The 22,721-nt window shown below is 43.3% G+C and overlaps 1 protein-coding gene across 4 annotated transcripts in view; it reads left to right on the top strand.

Moving 5' to 3' along the window:
- Positions 1-17,383, top strand: part of LRRC49 (leucine rich repeat containing 49) — a 103,924-nt gene extending 86,541 nt beyond the window's left edge. For 2 of the 4 annotated variants that reach the window (XM_010955323.3, XM_010955322.3), the window contains 3 exons: positions 524-633; positions 7,602-7,755; positions 16,049-17,383. In XM_010955323.3, the coding sequence (XP_010953625.2) occupies positions 524-633; positions 7,602-7,755; positions 16,049-16,252 (468 nt within the window). In that variant the 3' untranslated portion in view covers positions 16,253-17,383. The remainder of the gene's footprint in view (positions 1-523; positions 634-7,601; positions 7,756-16,048) is intronic. The other 2 variants (XM_045516917.2, XM_045516918.2) reach the window with 1 other exon arrangement.
- Positions 17,384-22,721: the final 5,338 nt, after the last annotated feature.

Here is a 22,721-nt window from a genome sequence, read left to right as displayed (position 1 = left end):
TCGTGGGGAGAAAGGTGGGCGTGACTTTAGAATGAATAGGAGTGTCCTTCCTGCTCCAGCGCTCATGCCCTCAGGCAGGGACAGAATTGTCCTTTTAGAGCAAGGTGTAAACACCTTGGCTTACCTTGGGCACATTATGAAAGTTAAGCAATTCCATTGATACTTGAGAACTTTTCCCCCTAAATCGTTCTACTCTAAGAAGCCATAGGATTTCTGGAAAAAAAAATTCATTAAGAATTTAAGGTATCTGAAGTAGAATTCTCACAAAACACGGCTTCTAAGTCAGAGTTAACTCGGCACCTCCCAGCCATCCTGCGTCACCTCAAGCCACATCTGTACGTCTTCGTTCTACTCAAGCTCGGGGAGAGAAAAACCCACAAGAATTCTCCTCTCACAGCCCAGGGAATGCACTTTCCTGGACTTAAAGACGATACTTAAAATGGACATTTCTTTGAAATTACGTTTGTTGTATCAAGCTAAAAGACAGTGTCACTCTTGACCCCTCTCCACTGTATCTCTTCAGGTGACGCAAAACGATATGATCATGGCTGAAAGGCTCTTTGGAATCCTAGCACACGTAGCATCTTCTGAGTTACCGCCGTACCGTCTGATTTCAGTTCTGGGTGATGCCAGGTAACCTTTAATTTCTGTGGTTTTTACAGAAGTGTTGTTGCACCAGAAAAAGGAATACATCCCACACACCTCTCATTTGTGCCATTTATGCCTCCCACAAGCACTTTTTCTAAATTTGTTTTCTGTCTGGCCCTCTCCAAAGTGTTGGAGATAAAACGATGAAAAAGGTAAAGTTCTTGCTCTTGTGTGGCTTATAAGCTAATAAGTTAAAGATGTGTAGCGCTTTGGATGCTGTAAGAGAGGGCTGTAGGGGCACAGGAGAGACTAACTGCATTTTGGAAGAACATCGGGGAAGGCTTCACAAGGGAGGTGACGTTTTTCCAGTTCGTCAGGAATGAACAGCTTTTCAGTTGGAGGGTGTAAGGGAAGGAGATCTGCAAAAGCACAAGGAATTGTAAATAATTTAGTATAATTGGAGCATAGGATGATTGCGAATTGTGATAGGAAATGAAACTAGAAAGATTGATTGTGATCTGATTTTGAAGAGCCTGGAAATCCATGAAAACCAAAAATGAATGCATTGTTTTGTAATTAAGCACAATCATCTGATTGGATTCATGTTTTAGAAAGGCTGCCATTTGGAAGACAGAGATGGAAGGAACGGAAACCAATCTAGAATCTAGTCTGTAGTCCAGGAGGGAGATTATGAGGGTCTGAACTAAGACAGTAAGAATCGAGAAGACGATGGCTTGAGAGATACGTAGAAGTGGATGGGGAGCAGTCTCTGGACTGGGCCTGGAGAGGGTCCCGGAATGATACCTCTGAACCGGTCCTCCAAGGGAACTGCTGCCTTTGCTTTAATCTGGGCAGCTGGGTGATCCGGAGACAAGTCCCTAGAAGTCAAGTACAAGTGCCTTTAAACTTAAAAAGTTGTTTGATTTCAAAGTTATAGACATGAAAATTTTTAAAGAACAAGATAACTTTGGGAAAAGACAAAACGTCTGAAGCTGCGCAGCATCAGAAGCAGAGTTCTCATGGCCTGTTCCTGGCGGTGCTGGTGCAACTCAGCTTTTCTCACAACAGTCTAGTAATACCTAACATATGTTACATGTACGTGCCCTCTGACTTAGTAATTTCAATTTTGGGAATAGTCTACAGATAATGGTAGTTATAAATATATGAGCACAAATACATGTGTCCAAGGATTTTCATTGCAGACAGTGCTTGTGATAGCAAGAATATGAAAACTCTTTACATGTCCGTTAATTAAGGACCAGTTACTTGCAGTTCTAAAAATGATTAGATATTAAAGTAGTCTTCAAGATGTCTTAGAACGTAAGACTACAAGGTACAGAATAATTGTGCAGCGTGCTGCAGTTTGTAAGAAAGAGGGCATATATTTCAGAGATTTCCTTGTGTAATTTAAAAATGTTTAATTTTTGAAAACTCATTGTCTCTAGAGCCGAGAGCACCAGGGTTCCAGAGCGTGTAGAAGTTTGCTTTTTACTGTATGTCTGTTTGCACTGTTTTAATTATCTTTTTGGTTTTTGTTCTGTTTGTGTGTGTGTGTGTGTTCTTTTTGTTACAGTTATTGTATTCCTTTTTTAAAAAAGGATTTTAAAAATACTGTTAACTTTTTAGGGTTGAAGAATAAAATAAAACCAAAGTCATAAGTCACTGTCAATGAATTTGACAACAAGAACTCTGTCAGAACCTGTGGGATGTGGCTAAAACTAGACAGAGAGGAAATTATATCTTTACTATACTTAATAGAAAACAAGAAAGATTAGAAATTGATGAGTGAGGTTTTTAATTCAGGAAGCTAGAAAATCACCATAGTAAAATAAAGTGGAGGAAAGAAATTCATAAATGTAACAGCAACTTATAAAGAAATAAGAAATTGAAAAAAGAGTAGTTGACCAGAGAAAGCAAAACCTGACTCTTTATGAAGACCGTTTTCTAAGGGAGCCTACGAGCTCAGCTATTAAACTTCAAAAAAAAATGAATTAGACTATACAGAAAGGCCAGATAGTACCTCAATATGCAAAAATAATTACAATTTATTCTTTACAATAATGAAACTATTGGATGTAGTACTGGAAAAAAGTATCTCATTTATAGGGGCAATAAAACTGTAAACCACCAGGAAATCCGCCTGACACAAAGTAACTGTGAAGTAATGAAATTAAGGGTGAAAAAGGAACCTAAAATGTGGAGAGATGCATATTCTTAATGAATTTCAAGACTTACTATTGTAAAGATGCAAATTTATTCAAATTAAGTCTCAATTTTACTGAATTCCCAATCAAACATCCCAGTGTGATTTCTCAGTAAACTAAACAAGATGAATTTGTATTTTGGGAAGGTATTCATCATTCCAAGTTTTAAAAAATATTCTACTGTACTTTTTAATACTTCTGGAAGGTCTGACACATTTAGCTCACAAAAATTTAACAGTTGTATATGATAAAAGACATCATAAAATCAAGACATGAGCAGACAGAGAGAATACGTTTGCAACATATTTAACAATCCTACACATTTAGTAAGAAAAAGACAGTTGACATGATAGGAAGAAAAGGCAAAGCTTATAAACAGAGAATTCACTAGAAGAAATACAAATGGCCAAATAACGTAAGATCAAACTCACTTGTAATCAGAGAAATAAAGTTAAACTAAAATAATTAGATGTCACTTTTGCCAGTGAGATTGATTTAAAATTTTAAACCAATAATGTCAAGGGTTTTATACTATTCAGGGAAATTCATTCTGCACTGTTGGTGGAGTATAGCTTGATGCAGACTTTTTGGACAAGGTGGTTTGGCAATATTCTGAGCACAGAAGGTCTAGTGGTAGGAATATATCCTACTGTAACGCACTCATATGGACACAAGAGACTTATGTACAAAGCTGCCAATTCTTTATTGTTTATAGTAGCCCAACTTTGGAAAGTAACTAAACACACCTTCTCTCTGGAGGAAGTTACTCTCATCCTATCTCAAATAATCCCCCTGCATAATTTTTAAGGACAATGACCAGCGCACAATGAAAAAAAAAAATTAATAGCCAAACACACAAAGAAATAAGGCACCATGTGTAAAAACTAGCAGAAAAAAGTAGGCCACAGAAACAGACCCACAGATACTTTAGATTTGGCATTTTAACTCATAGATTATAAACTGATTCTGCCTAGTATGTTACACAGTATAAAAGATAAGATCGAAAATATCTGGAGAAAATAGGAAAATTTTAAAAAGTGATCCAGCAGATTTGAAAGGAAACCAAAGGAATTTCTATAAATGAAAAATACAATAAGCTAAATTAAAACTTAATTAATTAAGAGATTTAACAGCTAATTAGATACAGTTGAAGAGAGAATCAGTAAACTGGGAAATGGGCTAGAGGAGATTTTGTAGAATGCCGCACAAAGAGAAAAGAACAACATATAAAATGGTTAAGAAATTTGAAGGTGGAACGACTTTGAAGATTTAACCTATGTTTGGCATTTGAAAAAGACACCATAGAGAGCATGGAGCAGAGATAATGGCAAAGAACTTTTCAGAACTGATGAAATGCACTAATCTGCACATTAAATAAACTCAACCACGCCAAATTTGATAAATTAGAAGAAGCCTGCACCTCGTCACAGCAGTGAAGCTGCAGAGCACCAGTTGTAAAGTGACACTGTTTCCAACAACCGGGAAACAAGAGGTCGTCTTCAAAGGCACGCATGAACGCTGACTTCACAGCAGCAGCCGCAAAGCCCAAGGACAGGGCGAGGAGAGTGTTCCAGGTCCTGAAGGAAGTTACTTGCCATGTTGGAATTCTATACACAGCAAAAAGTATTTTAAGAATGAGGTGAAATAAAGACATTTTAAAACAAAATAATAAAAAAAAAACTAAGAAATTTCCTGTCAGTTTTTTTTCACTAAAAGAAACGATAAAGCCTGTAATTAAGGCAGAAACTGATGCCAGACCGACTTTCCGAGGTGCACGAGGAGCTGAAGAGCAGGAAGGTGCTGCATTTGTGGGTGAAGCGAAGTGAATACCGACTGTATTCAACAACAGTAATGATGTGCTGTGGGGTTTGAAAATGCAGAACTAAAATATGCTACAACAGCAGTAGATATAGTTCTCCGTGTCCTTGTATTATCCAGGATGAAGATATAATCATTAAGTTTACATATTAGTAAATTAAAGCTACATATTGTGATTTCTTTGGTAACCAAAAAATAAAAAAGTATATAGCTTCTGAACTGGTAAGGGTAGGGCAGGGGTGAGGAATAGGGGGAAGGACAAAAAGGAAAAGAATCAGAACATTTGGGTCAGATAGAAAGAAAAGAAAATGTTAGATTTAACCTAATTACTAGCATATCAGCAGTTACACTCGCACCAAAACTCGGCGGCTTGAGCACTTGGCCCGCTGAGTCTACAGGTCAGCTTGGCGGCTCTGCCCCCCGCAGCTGGGTCCTCGTGCGTCTGCAGTCACCGGGGAGCTGGGTAGGCGGCTCTGCAGCCCCCTCACTTTTAGGGGGGTTGAGAGGTTGGTTGTAAGCTGGGCTACGAAGACTTCATTTAGGACCACTCATCTCTGCTCCACGTGGTCTCCTATACCAGACGTCTCCCTGGGCGTGTTGCCACGGCAGAGGCAGGGCTTGAAAAGAGAGCAGGAACATGCAGGTCCTCTTAAGACCCAGGCTAAGAGCCGGAACACCGCCATTTCCCACACTCCACTCGTCACAGCAAGTCACGAGGCAAGACCGCAGGGGCTCAGAGGCAGATGTACCTAGCTGTGAAATCACATGGTAAAGGGCGTGGGTTCAGGGGAGCCATTATGACCATCAATGTCATAAATTTGCCTCAGTGCTAAAATGCAAATGTACTCTAATTGTTCCGGTTGAAAGCCAAAGATTGTCAGACTAAATCTTTAAAAAAAAAGAAGTTCAATTATATGTTGTCTAAAAGAGACACATCTGAAACATACGGTTACATAAAGTTTGAAAGTGAAAAAGTGGGAAAAGATAAACAATATCAATAACCAAGATAAAAACAGAGCAGCCATTGAGGGCTAACAGACCGCGGCTGAAAGCAGTGCGAGGAGCAGGAGGAGTATCGCAAAGTGAAACTAGGTCTGCTCGCCAGAAACAAAGCGTCAATTTGCGGATTTAATTTGTATGCACCTGTAAGCTTAGCCTTAAAACTTATAAACCAAAAAATGACACTGCTCCTATACCTCTGAGTAATTAATAGAAAAAGGATGTAAAATGCTTGAACAACATGATTAACAAATTTGACTTAGACATTTAGAGAACACTGCCTCCAACAACTGCACAACGTAAGGCTTTTCAGGAAGACAAGGGATATTTATAATAATTGGCCAGATACCATCGAGAAAGCAAATGTCAGCGGATGCCAGAGGATTTACATGAACCATGTTCTCTGTTCACAATGCAGTTAAGCTTTAACTCAATTACAAATGTTAACCAGGAAATCCCCATATATTTGGAAATTAAGAAACACGTTTCTAAATTACCCAGAGGTTAAAGACAGTTTTACAATGGAAATTTGAAACTACCTTGAACCGAAATATAATAAAAATACCACATTTCAAAACTTGTAGGATCAAGTTACAATGGTGCAAAATGGAGATATTTTAACCTATCTCAGTGCGTACATTACTACAGATAAAGGCTGAAAGTGAGTGAGCTAAACGTTTATCTAAGGAAGTTGGAAAAACAACAGCAAAATAATCCCGAAGAAAGTTAAAGAAAAGAAATAATGACATTAAAAGCATAATTAATTGAAAAATTGATTATTTGAAAAGACAAGAGTGATGGAAAATATGTATATTGCTTTTGCAATTAAAAACCAGTAAAATAAGTGCAGATAAATATATTATGCATTTTTTTCTTAATGATAGTGAGGAAATTACGCTACCTAAATATCCAATAAACGGGCTAATGAGTTAAATTGATCTACATCACAATTGAATTGTATTTTATTTATTAAAATATTAATTTTCATGACATATAAATGCTTATATAGCATTAAGTGAAAACAGCACACAAAATTGGATGTTTAATATGATCTTAACTTTTTACAGAAATTCATAGAAAAAGTCTGCAAAGAAATATGTCTAATGTGAACAATGTTACTGATTTCTGTAGATTTATAAGCTATAGATTTATAGGTGATTTTATTCTATTTCTTTATACTTTTCAAAATGTGTCCTGCTTATTATTTCTAAAATGGTTGTGTTAACACTCCTCACCTGGAGAAAGGAAGACATTTGGAAAAAGATACATTCCTTTTCTGCTCCCAGTCTTCAATTCCCAGATTCACAGTAAAGCAGTGGTGTCCCTTCCCCCAGAGACTCCTGGGTGGTGGGAACCAGAAAGCAGGCTGAGTCACAGTCCTCTGCAGTTCTGGGCCTGGGTCTGCAGGTGACCCTGGGAGCGCGGCTTGCGCTCTTCACAGTCAAACGAGGCTTCCTGTTCCATTATTTACCGCCCGCTAGGATCCTGCCCTCATGTGCTAACAGTTGTAGGTTTGGGGTTTTCTCCTGTTTTTACCTAAGCTTAAACCAGTGCTGCATTTCATTTTCTAGTTATTGGTAATACTGCTGAGCCACATAATGGAATTATGAACTACTTGTGTGATTTGTCAGATGTGTAACTAACATGTGATTTATGGGATATAAAGACTTTGAAAGTTTGGTCTGCTGCGTGTTTAACTGGGCCGTTTTGCACTCTGTGATTGTGTAAGTTTCGTCTTGGTTGGGATAGCTTTTCCACTTTTGAAATGCTTGAGCCATGTTTATGTTGATGATTGGTACTTAGGAAACAAAAAGAACTTGAGCTGTGTAGTTTGACCAGTGGAAAGGCTGGGGTGGTGAACTGATTTCAAACAAATAAGCTCATAAAACAGACATTCAGAAAAGCCTGCGCTGTCCTCTAAAGGCAACAAGCATGGGCACATTTTCATAAATTGGACAAGGAGCTCTGCATCCCTTTACTGTCTTTCTACAGAAAGAAGCAATTCCAGTGTCTTCTGGAAACCAAAGGAAGAAAACCTGGTATTGTCAGTGAAGAAAACGACAACAGCAAGAGACTCGCAGGAGAAAACACAAACCGGGCCGCGTTGCACTACACCACGCGGGACCTCTACCATGAAAAGCTGGAGGTGAGCAGCTGCTGTCCGGGAGCCTCAAACCTGGGTGTGTCCCAGAGGGCTTGGGCCCTGGCAGGTGTGTGTTTCTCCCTTAACCAGTTAAGATAACGTACTTTTTTGTTCTGGAATGTTCGCCAGCCTTATACATAAAGCTGGGGATGGCAGGCACCAAGGCATTAGAAGAAGCAGAGCCCATGGTTTCAACACATGTAGGCAGAAAAAAGACGTTCCGGAGAAAAGGGCACTGAAAGCCTAGAGCAAAGGAGGACCGAGGGCTCCAAGCTCTCCGAGCGCAGGGCCCCGGCGCAGGCTGGCTCGGAGCGTGCCTCTCGCCTCACCCGGCGGGCAGCGGACGCGGCGGGCCCTCCGTGCCCGTCCTCTTTGCCCAGGTCCTAGGGCTCCGCTCACCGTGTCCGCCTCCTCCACCGCTGACTTCTGTGTTCTTAGCACATCGTGTTCACCTGCTCCCACTGCAGCTATTTAGACAAAAAGGCTGGAACCAATGATTTCTTTCCCCACATGTGTAGAGGTTTCTTGAGGGAGTGCTAGGTCGGGGTGCCCAGGAGCCATGGAGGACGAAGCCAGGCAGTGCCTCCTCCACGGAAGTCAGGGAGAGCCGGAGACGCAAGTCGTCCAAACAGCAATAGAGTGTGAAGATTCTACAAGAGATTCTGAGAGACTGAAGGGGGTGTGTGTGTGTGTGTGTGTGTGTGTGTGTGTGTGTGTGTGTGTGTGTGTGTGTGTGTGTGGAAATGGCGAAACATTTTTCAGATGCTTTGTAACAGCTGTGAGATCCTCTGTTCACACCACGCTGCAGCTGCAAGCTCAGCACATCAAAAGAAAGCAAACAGCAGAGCGGCTGCTGCTGGGGGAGAAGGGGATTCAGAACTTCCCTCTGCTGGACCTTCTGTCCTGTTGCTTTCCACCTACTTCACCCCCAATCCTGGTCATCTCTTTGGAACCCATAGGGCTCTTAAGGATTACAGCTCAAAAAGCACTTGAGAATTCAATGTGGCAGTATTTTTATAGCATTCTGGAAGATGTTCCGATTCTGCTTTAAATTTGTCTAGTGTAAAAAAGGTTACTGCTTCATGAGGTAGCTGTGTATCTCTGAACAACTCCAGCAGTGAAGAGATTCTTGCCCATATTAAGCTGAAATCTGCCTCCTAATAACTTTCAATTAGCGAGCCTAGTGTTGCCTTATTTAGAAAAGAGAACAAGTGTCTTTTTTATGAAGACTCTTCAAATCCTTGAAGTCAATTCCTGGAAGTCCCCTCTACAGTCGTACTTGTGTTGAGCCCCTACCGCATAGTGCGTGGGCTGTGAGAAGGCGCTGTCCTGTCCCCGTGGAGCGCCTTCCGGCGGGGGAGACGGGCATATACAGGGACAGTTGTAAATCACAGTGTCAGCACAGCAGGGGAGCGGCAGCTCATCCAGGTCAGGTGAGGCTTTCTAGAGAAGAGCTTCCTGGAATCTTAAAGGATAAAATGTAGCCACGTGACAAAGGAAAGGGGGCAGATTCACCTCACAGAGGTTGGGGTAGATGGTGTTAAAAGGTGAGACTGGAAAGGTAGGAAGAGGGCTGTGAGAAAGGGACTGGACTCAGTCCTCTGGCCGGCCGGGCCTCCTGGTGCCGCCAGGAGAGGAACACGAAAGCCAGGCTGGCCAGGCGGCAAGTCCTTGTCTTCCTGACGGCGGTTGGCTCCAGGAGTCAGCAATTAATGCTGGTTTAATCAAAGACGTTTAGAAAAATACCAAAGAGCTGCTTGCAAAAACAGGACCCGTTTCATAGAGAAACCTACCAACTCTTTAAGGAACAGAAAATTACAGTGATTTTTTTTCATTGTTCAAGAGTATTGGAAAAAAAGGAAAACGTTTTCATTTTTTTTAAGTCAGACAGTGTAACATTGAATCCAGACCTTCCAGGATTGCACAGAAAAAGAAAAGCCAGATCAGATACCTAAGAATACTGATGATGTAAAAATCCTTCTGAAATGATACCAAGCAGAATGCAGCAGAACATTAAATGAGTAATGAAATGTTACAGCCCAGTGTGGTGTATTCTGGGAACGTGAGAAAGAGTCAATATTAGTAAATTAATAGCTCTAAGGTGAATATGTCTGATTATTTCTATAGACATTCAAAAGGCATCTCACGCAATTCAACACCCACCCCTAATTTTCTTTTAGCTCCATAGTAGAATCATAGAAATGAATAGTAAGCATCATGCTTAATGGGGAGATATTAGCATCAATAGCAGGCGGAATTCTGACTAAGATGGCTTTGATCCCACCCCCTGAGGTCCTCTGGCATAATCCTAGTGACACTTCTGTGTGATTCCTTCCCCTAAGTGCAGGTAAAACCTGTGACTTGCTTCTAACCGATGGAATATGGTAAGGGTAGGGGATGTTTGCAGATATAACTGAAGTCTCTAACCAGTTGTCTTTGAATTAATGGAAAGGGAGGTTATCTCAGGTGAGCCTGACCTAACAGGCAAGTCCTTTAAAAGAGGATTCAGGCTTTCTCTGAGATTCTCCTGCTGGTCTTGAAGAAGTAAGCCACCGTATTTTGACAGGGTCATATGGCAAGGGGCTTCCAGAAGCATCTGGGAGCTGAGAGCAGCCCCCTGCTGGCAGCCTGCAAGAAAATGGGGCTTCAGAACTGAATTGTGCCAGCAGCCACTTGAGTTCAGGAGAGGACCTCAAGTTTCAGGAAGGAACACACCCTGGCCAGCACCGTGACGGTAGCCTTGTGACTTCTTGAGCACAGCACTCAGCGAAGCCGTGTCTGGGACTCTTAGCACGTGGAAGCCGTGACGCAGTAGAAAGTAGTGTAAGCCACTGAGTTAGAGGCAGTTCTTTTGCCCGGCAGTCGAGCACTGATGCGTCACTGAAGCCAGCCTCAAGACAAGGGCATCCGGTGTCGCTGTTACGATTTATCAGCACGGACAGTGAGCTTGGGCAAGAGAAGGAAATCCGTGGTGACTGGAAAGAGAGGGAGTAAGCTTACTATTTGCAGACAGTGTTGCTGGGTACCAGGACATCCCAAGAGAATTAACTGAGAAACTGTCAAAGCTGTAAGAAAATTCAGTAATGGAATAGAAATCAGCAGTTTCCATTTGAGAAGAAAACATAATGGACAGAAGACCCAGCTCACAGCAGCAACACAGAAAGGTAAAATATCTAGCAGTGAGTTAATTAACAAGTGTACAAAATCTGTACGAAGTAAACTTTGAAACATTGGTGAATCACACGGAAGATTTATACAGATGGAAAAACCTACCATGTTTTGGATAAGAAGGACCTAATTCAAAATGTCAGTTTTCCTTAAATTAACTTAAAAATCTAATATGATCCCAATAAAAATATCAAAAACTTTTTACTGAATTTGACCCTATAGAACATGTGGAAAAATAAACATAAATAGCCACGAGAGCTCTGAAACAGAAAAACAATGAGAAGACTGACACCACCGGTCTCACAGGACAGAATGGAAAACTCAAATACGCACCCGAATACAAAAGAGAGTTTGTTTTATGATAGAGAATAATCTCTCCCAAGTCAGGTGGACTACAGAAATAGTGGCTTGGGAATGTGAGGGAACTGAGAAAAAAAGCTGGGTTGAGACGTTTTACCTTACATCAGCATAAATTCCAAATGAGTCAGAGAGATTAAAATTTATAATGAAAGCATAAAAATTCTATAAGAACCCATTGATAATTGATGTGTGACACTGGGATGAGAAAGACCTTCAGGGGGAGAAAATAAGCCATGACGAAAAACAAACTGAAAAAATAGCTTGCAATTAACTCCCTAAATTACCGAGAGATTTTAGAAATCAGTAAGAAAAGGGACCAACGACGCAATGTAAGTTGTGTTACCTGTTCAAAAATGAATTTAAAACAATTTGCCATTTACCATAATAAGAAACACTTTAGGAATGAATAATAAAATATCTATAAACCCTCTGCAGAGAAAATTGTTAAATTTGATTGAAAGACACTGAAGGAGAACTAAATAGATAGTTCATGGACGGAAACTTTCTACGTGGTAAAGATGTCAGTCCTTCCTAAATCCATCAGTGTAAGACAGTTGTAATCAAAATCTGGGCAAGGTTATTTGTGGAACTTCGCCAGTCGATCCCAAACTTGTCTGATAGAGCAAAGAATCCAAAATAATACAAGAGTGAACGCGGGGAGAACCCGCCTCACGAGCCATGAAACTTCATTGCAGCTGTCGTGATTAGGGCAGCGCAGGAAAAGACACAGGGACTGTGGAAAAAGAGGCAGAACTTCCCCGTGTACGTGGGGAAGCCACACAGACAGCAAGCACTGCACGCTGCGCACACAGCCTCATAAACGCCGCTGAGGAAGCGGAGCATCGCGTCAGACGCGCACACCGAGCCCCTGCCTCCCGTCATACAACAGAATTAACTCCAGGGCGAACACACCCCAGCACGAAGAGCAAAGCTTTGAAGCTCGCATTTTAAAACAGATGAAAGTATGACCTTGATTGCACAGGCTCTGCTTTTCTAACACCCCAAGGGCACAAACTACAGGGGGAAAATCTGATAAATTTGGCAATCAAGGTCTTTTTTTTTCCACAGGGATAGTTCAGTGGAGTCATATAAGCCGTCTCGATTTAAGTGGTTTGAGCAGTAGATGAGCCATCAGGAAGTAAAGACGGCGAATGTGGGCTCCTGTGTGGGGAAATACCCAAGGGCAAAGAAACAATCTGAAGCAGTAAAACAGTTTGGAAAGAATACGTGCCGTTCGGAGACGTGGATTTGAGCCCGGGATTCTCCACCTGCTTGCTCAGACCTTGCCCTGGCCCCTTCGTCACCTTCTCTGGATTCACAGTCCAGCATCCCCCACTTGAAAAACACTTAAATCACCGCAGCACAGAGTACTCGTTCTTCCTCCTCTGTGCATCTTGCGTCGTCGAGGGAATTGGTGGAAGCGAGTTGCTCACAAAGCAGAGTGAGCAGACCCTTTCATTACACGTACGATATGTGTAATTACGCCTGTGGCATGTGTAACTCTGATGCTTGGTAGCTGTCCATCCGTTTTCCTGACTCATTCTAAAAAAGATTTAAGAATCCAAGAGCTGAATGGGACTTTTTAAAGAATCTGATCCTGTTTTTAGGCAGGTGAGGAGAACTGGAACTCGGGGAGCTGCAGGGGGTCCCCTGGCGAGCTCCTGGCTGAGCTGCCTCCAGATCTCAGCCCACTGACCCCTGGCCTCGGACCCTTTCACGGTGCATCGAGCTGTTTCCTGCAGTCTTCTTGCCCACCCCAGCGCAAAGGGCTGTCCCTTCTTTGAACACTGATTGTATTTGCTGTCCGAACATCTTGCCCGGCACTTGATTGCTGTGTCAGCTCTTTTGAGTTAGCTTTCACACGTGCAGGCCGTCTCTCCAGGTGACCGCGGGCTCTCGAGGACTGGGCTGGCGTTTTCTCTAGGTAAGATGGTGTCTGATCCTGAGCAGGCCTCTCAGCCTCTGTTGACCTTAGCTTCCCACGTATAAAACGGAGACACGGATTAAACCCCAGTACAAGTACCGTTACAGTGAGAATTGCTCTGTAACAAGTCCACCTTTGACATCCTTCTTTTCCCTTTTCATGACAATAAAATTTTAGTTCAATAAAATAATGTGAACAGTATTGTGTAGCATTTATCTCATCAGGATTGAACTTGTAAAATACTTGCTGTATGACCTTCCACAGGGGTATTGTGGGCTAGAAACAATCAGCACAGGAGAGCATTTGCGAATGGAAAAAGCATTATTCAGCCGGCAACAACCCTGTGACGGGTCAGGGCAAGAGAAGTCTCTCTCGTTTAACAGGATCATTCTGGACATGCAGAGTGAGCTGTCCTGGCAGACACTGCACAGAGATGCAGAGGAATTGGCTTAGAGGAGAGAAGAAATGATGAAGTAAAGGTGCTTTCAGACAGCTTTACTAAATGAAGAGTTATTACAGCAGATACAATTCTGCATCAACATGTTTTAAAGAAGTCGTGGAACAAACCACAGCAGGAAACTCTGAAGCACCAGAAAGCACGCTATGCTGACGGTGGAACGTTTATTTTAATTTGTATTGTGTATAAGGTATTTAGCAACATATTTTAAAATTCTGTAAATTTGAATTACCCTTTATTACTGTAAATGTTTCCAGTCCTGTTGCTGGAACTTTTTTTTTTTAATTCAAAATCATGTTTTAAGAAACTTAAAAATCTGTAGGAGAGCCCTTCTGCTCGTGTCAATACGCTGCTCAGTGTAAAATGCTGCTGGTTCTCGTCGCGGATCTCTGGTGCTTCGCCCTCGTCTCTCTTGCTGTCGTCCTCGTGTCGCCGGGACTCCCTGGGTGTTAACCCGGAGCAGCTCGGTGCCGTTCTCATTGGCAGGCTGACTTAGCGCAGGTGGCCGAGTCCCGGGCTGCTGCGGAGCTGGAGGAGTCAGGTTCAGCAGAGGAGCAGCCAGCTGGAACCGTGTGTGATTTATCGCCCATCAAAGTCTGTACATATTTTTATGATAGGTCAATTCATGACCTGTTATTTTTAGCACACGAACTAAATCAAATCAGCATGTTGACCCCAGAATGGCGAGTGATTATTTGGAGAAATCTTATATATCATTAGAAGACTTCCCAGATACACCTCTGTTGGACGCTAGTGACAGCTGGGACTCGTCATTCACTTATATTTAGTCAGGAATCTCAAACATTTATTTTGTTGTTTTACAAATTGTGAAAATTTGGAAAAGGAAGAGAAATAGAAAAAAGGAGCAGGAAACACTCATGGCCTCCTTCCTAAAGACAAGCTTAATGACACTTCAGTTTATTTTCTACCAATAATTTTCTGTATATTTTTGTAACTTTTCAATGAAAATGTCGAACATACAGCGAAGTTGAGAGAACTTTACAGTGAGCGGCGTGGCTCACACCAGAGCCTGCTGCAGTACCGCACCACGCGGCGCACCTGCCTCGCCACCCACCTGGGCAGTCACCCGCCCTCCAGCCCCCGGCAGTCCACCTGATTTTTTAAATTTACTTCAGAGTCATCGCAGACATTACCATGCTTCTCCCTAAATAATTCAGCAAGCAGATCATTAATTGCAGTCCAGTATTTCACGTAGTTTCTTATTTTGAGGTAAAATTTGTATACAATGAAATACAAGTCTCAGGGGTGCACTTGCTGAGTTTTGACGCTTACAGACACCGATTAGCGCAGCCTCTGTTGAAATTTCATTTTGTATTTTTCTTTTTCCACTTAACATTGCAATGCAAGCATTTCCTTGTTATTATAGATCTTCACAGTATGATTTTAACGGCTGTATCTGTTGATACATTAAATTTAACTCTTTATTTTTAAATTTGGTGTTTTGATTTGAGTTGGAGGTTTGAGTAGATCCTTTTCCAAGTAATTGATTAGTATTACTTCCGAGTGACATTTGTGATTTATTTCCTCCTTCACTGGTGTGAATTTGGTTGTCTGATCTAGTCCGTGGGTTTTTCCATGTGTATTACGGCACGTTCCATCGTCAGGCCTGGATACTCTCTGAAAGTACCAACAGCCAAAATGAATGTTGAATTCTTGAGTTAAATAAAATGGCTTTTTTCCAGCCTCTAGGATAAAATTGGGGCCCAGGGCCCCAGTAGCCTCAGGCCCAGAAGTTCGTCTGCTGTGTTTTGAGCCCATGGTTTTCATCGCAGACTGCCAGACCCAGAAATGACTGCGAGCACTGTTTCTTTGGAGGGACAAGTTCTGGGTCCCAGGCTTGTATATGTTTCCTTTCCTCCTTGTATACTTTCCCCCAGCTTTGTCCAGATGGTCTCAGCCACAGACGTCAGTGGCATGTACCACTACGGGCTTTGCTGAAGTTCAGAGTGAACTCAAGAGTATGGGTGTTTCAAGTAGGTACGTGGATGTGAACTGACCTCATACTAGCTAAGATTGTCGGTATCAGTGCCCTGACACACTTACCACCAGAAGTCATGAATCTGCGTTCAGCTGACTGTCTGAACTGAGACAGGAGAAAGTCTCTCGGTGGAGACAGTAGTTATGATCAGTGATTCCAGTAGGAAATACATCTGTAACAGAGCTGCCCCACGGAGCGGGGCGTGCGCTGGGACCAGAGAGCTCCCAGTTGCTGTCTTTCCTCAGGCAGCGCCCCAGAGGGTCCAGGGAAGTGTTCCTGCTCTGAGGGGTGGGGGTCAGAGTAGAGTGTTTCAGGTTTCTCTAGTTCAGCTAGAGTTGGTTTAGGGATTAATTATGATTCAGTGCAAAATTTTCTGTTTTTTTAACAGGAAATAAAGGAAAAAAAGAAATTCTGCAAGATGTATATCGAGGACCTTGTGAAGGAAGCCACAGAAATCAACATGAAAAATGAGGCTTTGCAGAAGCTTTGGCCACAGATGTTCATAGAGCTCGTCAGGGACGCGGTCATAGAAGTCCGCAACAAGAATTCCTACATGAAGCTTTGCCTGCAGCACATCACTGACCAGAAGTAGAAATGGCTTTTAGTTGCAGCTGATTTTAGCAGTTTTATGTTTTTGAACGTTGAAATTATGTAGGTTAAACATGTTAAAACAACCACACTGTTCAACAAAGACTAGCATCAGAGTGTCATTGCCTCCTGTCCTCGTAGTTAAGGGTCAGGAAGCAGAGGACAGAGACAGGGAGGGCTGCTGCCCCACGTGCGCTGAGCAGGCCGCCTGTGGGAACTAAGCAGCCTTTAGGGGCGGCCGGCCCTTGCTTGACTGGCGCCCTGCGATAGCCCGCGGCACGTGGTGTCTGCTCGTGGCTCAGCGCGAGTTGCTTCCACCTACTTTCAGCTGATAAGTTTTAGTTATTTGCCTTTTTATTTTGTGTCATGATCTCAAAGCCAAAAATGTTTTTTTTAATGAATGGAGAATAAACTTGCTAATAAATTAGCTTAAAAGAAAGTGTTGCCTCCTTGATCCAGGCAGAACTGTCGTTTTTATTGCACGCTCCTCTTTAGCTGAGAAGGAGCCCTTCCTTCGCTTACACAGGAAGAGGCCCTGTTCTAGGCCTGCATCCTCAGGGCGCCGCCGCGGGCCCTGGGGGTCACTGTGGGCAGAAGATAGGAGAGTGAATCAAAACTGGGGCAGGAGGCAAACGCTTTGTCCTTGGAGACCCGGAGGGAGTGGGCACGCCAGTACTTCTGCTTCTCTGAACGGCGTCTCGTCCTGACGCCAGTGCCCGGGGCTCGCTCGTCAGGCAGGCGCGGGCGCCTGTGCCTCACAGTTACAGGGACTCATGAGTGAAAGTTTCTCGTTCTTCTAACTGCATTTGAAGATCGAGCAGGTAAGTAAGCTGTAAGCAGGGGGCTCCTAGTTCATGCTGGGAAAGAGGGCGTTCGGAGCCCGTGACCATTGCTAGAGGTGACACAACTTCAGAAACCCCGCCTTACAGGTCAGCAGATCGGAACTCTCCGATCTGCTCAGACTTCGCCTGGCAGCTCTGGCAGCAGGACCAGCAGCAAAGACGAGAACGGAAGTTACAGGACCACGAAGTCCTGCAGAAACGCTGGAAGGAAGTGAGGTAAGCTGCTTTTGCAGTTCCAAGAAAGCCCTACATCCTTAGAGCTCCTGGCCCCCCTCCCCCAGGAAGGACGTGCTCAAGTTTAGGAGATTAACGTAGTGTTTCAGGACGTGGCCTCTCAAGACACACTGTCCGGGTTTCCGTCTTGGCACTTTGGCTCCCAGTTTAGCTTGTGACCCACCCGCACCTCAGTTTCCCCCTAAGAGTACCTACCTCACAAGATTGTTGCGAGGGTCGAATGAGATCAGTGCATTTAAAGCACTCGGCATAGTGCCTGGAACGAAGCCACCACCAGCAAGTGAAGCTGTTCTTCATCTTCTCAGAACAGGTTGGACCGCAGAGTTGGTGCCCCAGGACAGGAGGAACTGTGTTTGGTGATGATCATCCATCTCTCCAAGTGGAAACATGCGGACACCTCTCATCTGTCTGGCAGAAGGTGATCTCTCCCGGGGTTTCTGTCTTGCTTGGGATAGAAATGGAATCCCACCCTGAGGGGGATGCCGAGAGGGGAACGTTGGTTCACCCCTAGTAAACGGGAGAGGCAAGAGCGTGTGCCTGCTCAGACCCGTGGAACGGTTGCTCCCACCAGGCCCCGCAGGTGAATGGCTGGCCATTTAACAAATGACCTGTCTTGCTTCCCGAACGCTGCCCCTCCCCCACGACCCTCCCACCCCGATGCTAAAGGACTTGACCTCACGTTCACACGCGCTCTCGGCCCTCCCCAGTTCTCCTGGGTATAACGCACCCAAGGGCAGCACTCACTGACTTGGCACCAGGTCTACAGGCACTGCTGGCTCTACCCCGACCTTGTGCTTCAGGTCTAGTTACAGGGTTTCTGTCTCGTTCCTGAAGCCAAACCTTAATGCGTCAGCTCTCGTCACTTGTCTGCCAGCCCTTTGTACCTGAGCTCCCCCTTGTCTGCCCCCACACTGCCCCCTGTCCCAAACTGATTGACTTCTATTTCTTGAATCCCTGTTTTGCATAGTTCCAAACTCCCACTGGCTGTGCTGTGCCCTCCCATCTAATTCTTGTCCCCAAGGGTATTTCGGCCAATAAATAGTAGATAGGACCTGCACTCACACCGCTGCTCATCTGAAGTCTGGCATCTGAATAAAATAATGAAAGAATGAAGAGAAAGGGGGGGAAGAAGGAAGGAAGGAAAGGACAAAAGAGCCAACGAAAGAAGAACCTGGCTAGTGAGCAAGGCGAAGCGCGAAGTAGAGCACAGAGACTCCGCTCAGGAGAATGTTAAGTTAGATCTCGAAGAGCAAAGGTTAGTTTTCCTAACCTGCTTTTGTGGGTCAGCTGGAGATGGAGTGGTTGCTGTTGCCAAGAGGTTCAGAGCCATGCTTGAAACTTGATCACAGCAACTGTGGTTAACCAGCGTTGATGGAATATTTGTTATCTTTGATCCTGATTTTCTACTGAAGTTTATGTTTTCCTGGCTCATTTATGCGACTTTTGTTGCAAGCTACCTCCAATCCTTTGTGGAAAGAGGATAAGGAAAAATAAATGAGCTAAAGCATACCCAGTGTTGCAGTTTATTCTAAACTACTCCTCTGTTTTGGGGGCAATGGAACACTTTACAGTTTCTCTTCAGGAGACAGTGAAACTATGAATTCCTTACCCCAGCCTCTAAGCTTTAGTTGTCAGAGAGTTGACTTCTTTCTTCTCTTTGTTTATCTTGAAATTTTTCAACGTTCAGAAATGCGTGTAGAGTAGTATCTCAAATAAATACCCTGCGTGCACCACCAAGCATAACAGATACCAATATTTTTCCACATTTGCTTCAGATTTTAAGAATAAAACATGGCAAGCAGAATGGAGCCTCGGCGGCCCTGCTTCCCTGGAGGTAACCCCTGTCCTGAATTTGACGCGTAGCCTTCGTTCATGTTTCAGAACGTTCCTATTTATGCGCACATGCAGAGGGAGTTCACTGAGTTAGGTTTTTGTACTTTCAAATTTTATATAAATATTGTCATGCAGGATGTATTTCTCTGCGTATTTTTTCCACTCAGTATTCTGTTTCTGAGTAGCCGTACCCAGAAGCATGACTGATGGGAATAACCACTTTCTTTGCACTGCTGCGTGACGTTTGGCTGCACGGCCAGTGCACGGTGTATACATCCCTCTTCCTGTTGGTGGACACTGAGTGAATTCTAGTTTATAACTGTTACACACAATGCTACTTTGAATATACTTGTTCCTGTGTGAGTTTGGGGGTACACAGCTAGCAGAGTTTCTGGGTCATAGGCACACGTCCAGTCGTATTAAATATTGTCAAATTATTTTCTGAAGTCATTATATCGGTTGATACTCCCACAACCAGTTGTCCCACATACTCAATGACAATTAGATGTTCATTTTTGCAGTCTGATGTGCTCATGTGAAGTATGTGTTTTTGAGGGTAGGTCTTGTGCAGAGAAGAGACTGTTCAGGAGCTTGTTTTTAAAAAGATGAAATTTAAATGCAGTGAAATGCGCTTAAAAAAGGTGATTAATTTTAAAAATATCATCAACATCCTGATTAAGATACAAAATATTTTCAACACTTGAGAAGAGCTCTTCTAGTCAGCCCGTGCCCTCCCCTGTGAGCACCTGCTTTTCTAATGTCTTTCACCATTGATCACTCTTGTCTTCTCTGGAACTTCCTGCACGTCGAACAACACAGCGTGTGCCCTTGGGACAGGCTTCTTCTACCCAACGTATGTTTTTGGGAATCACTCGTACTGTTTCCTGTGTCAGTAACTGATCATTTTTCATGCCACAGTGTGAAGATACCACGCTTTGTTTATCCATTCTGTTGGGTTGTTTCTAACTTCGGGGCTGTTCTGAATAAAGACATTTGATATAAGTTTTTTGTGCAGTAGAACTGATGGGTCATAGAGTAGTTTTAAGTTTGACTTTATAAGGAACTGCCATGCATTTTCTCAGAGCGTCTGTGTAATTTTACACTCCCTCCAGCCACGCACAGAGCGTCCGACTGCCCCACACGTTTGCCAGTATTTGTTGCTGTGAGCTTTATTATTTCTGACAATTCTGGTGTGGCTTTTTCAGCTATCTCGTTGTTGCTTTAATTTTATTTTGCCTGATGCCTAATGACGTTGATCATGTTTTTGTGTGCTTTTTAGTCATTTTATATCTCCTTTTGTGAAGTACATGTTCAGGTCTGTTGCCCATTTTTAAAATTTGAATTGTTCACCTTTTTTGATTGAAATGCCCTCGAAGGGGGTGCTGAGCTGTCCTGTGCTGCTCCTAAGCGCAGGAGGCCGTGGTGCGCCCGGCGGGGAGCCACGTGTGCTAGCCGAGCTTCCTCCAGGCCTGAGGGCTAGTGCTGTTGGCCGGGAGTTCAGTGTTATTGAATCAACAATATATATAATTACTAGATGCCTTTAAACAAAAGCCCATATTAAAAAAGTTTACATATTGATTGATTGATTGACAAAAATGTTGTGCTCAAAGGCTCACAGGAACCTAAGCCTGTATTTTTCTTAGGAGCAAATGCTTAGTGTTTGCTAATTCAGTGTTCACGACAACCTTATATAGAACATACCTTCAGTGAACAATGAGAATCTACTGTACTGACCTTGTATCCTGTCTTGCTGTAAATCCTTTCTTAAAATTAATCATGTTTCCATATCTGTCTTCACTCTATTTTTCTCCCTTTATTTTTTGTCCCAAGTGTTGCCGTCATCTTCTTGCTGCTTTCCTGCTCCCTTCTCGTCAGTGCCCTCTCTTTCCCACACTTCTCATCACAAAAACATATCTCCCTCCCTCTCATTCCGTTCATCTCTTCCTGTCCGTGTTTTTGTTTACGAGTGCCTCCAGCCACCGTCTTTGTATCTCAGTCTTCCAAGACCTCTGTGGCTGTTTTTCAAGATCTCTGTGTTGATCTCAATCTCTGTGAAGTTATTCTCAGGAGCATCATGTACCAGGCAGAGTGAGATACTCTGACAGGCCCAGTCTAAGGTCCTGTGGTGAGAAGGGCAGGAACGCATTACACCCAGCGTATCTCCTACTTGACTCGAATTCCTCAAAGCAGGTGTAATGTTGGGACTGTACTCGGAGCACACACATTTATAGAACTGTTTTTGCCGGGGAGAAAGCCTTGGTATCAGGTGATACCATTTACTCTAAGAAAAGTAAGATACAGCAATATGGCATCATTCCACGTGAAAATCACATTTTCTAATGCAGATGGCTCAGTAGCAGCGGTGGACCTTTTGCCTGTCTTTCATATGCATCCTTCCATCCCCCTATTCCAATACTGTTATCAAGTTAAAAAAGAGCAAACAAACCCGGGACTGACCTGGATAAATAGCTCCTTGTTCTGGGAAAGGGAACAGAAAGATCAGAATGAGCCTGGAATATCTTGTTGTCATCAGAAAGCAAGAATCTTATTTTTTTGATGTTAGGGGCCATATGAGAAGGTCAAAGGACCTAGGTTAAGGGTTTCCATTGACCAAGTTGTAACCATTTGATCACAAAATATTATTGTTATTCTGGTTACTTGGAGTCTGTGGCCTTTCACAGACTCATATAATATTTCTCAAAAGAGAAAAGTTAACGTCATGAATACAGAAATGTAGTTGTAATACAGAAATTGGATAATCAGTCATGGATTTGCTGCTTGTAGATGAATTTTAACAAGTGGCCATTGTTTACATATGGATATTTTATTCCTCATGCTTAACTATTGTCCTGTATAAAAATACGTAAATAAATACGCACGTATTTGCTTCTGAGGAAAGAATAAAGCTATGAAACTGAGTAAATCAGTAATCCAGAATGAAGCGGAAACTCTGTCAGGAAGAAGAAAGACTGGTTTGGCTGGCACTGAGACTGACGTGTGATTTAGGTGGAAGGAAAGTCCAACACTTAATCAGCACCGGCGGCCACACAAAGTTACCAAGTAGAAGAAAGGCTCAGCAGGGTCCTCCGGAAAGGTGACCGAGTCAGGTGTCCGAAGAGGAAGAACATGCAGCGCAGACCCAGCGCCTCGCCTCGCAGAGGATGAGGCCGCCGGCCGCCCTGCGCGTGTTACTAAAGCACCAGTAAGGGAACGGACCAAGTCGGTGTATCACGCCGACAGGACGCTGGGTTTTGTAGCCCTGGCGAGGTGAGGCTTTAAAAGTACATCACTTCCTGAAAGACATCAGGTTGTAAAAAAAAAAAAACCCAAGTGAAGGTGTGACCTTGAAGCGCGTGTTGCAGTAAGGCCGGAAGCTAAGGCCGCCCGGGGTGAGTCCTGCCCCGGCCAAGACCGGCTCGGCTGGTGAGCCGGCCTCTGCGGCCGTGGCTGGGCCGCGCACGTGTGCTTTTCCTTTTGGGTCTAGTAATGTTACTCCACCCCTGGGAAGAAATAAAAACCTATTACTGAAACCCTAGGAAGATATTAAAATAAGTATACCAAGAT

Source organism: Camelus bactrianus, chromosome 27 (genome assembly GCF_048773025.1).
Source record: "Camelus bactrianus isolate YW-2024 breed Bactrian camel chromosome 27, ASM4877302v1, whole genome shotgun sequence".
Lineage (NCBI taxonomy): Eukaryota > Metazoa > Chordata > Mammalia > Artiodactyla > Camelidae > Camelus > Camelus bactrianus.
The sequence above is the reverse complement of the archived record's forward strand: the minus strand, read 5'-3'. Positions and strand labels throughout refer to the sequence as shown.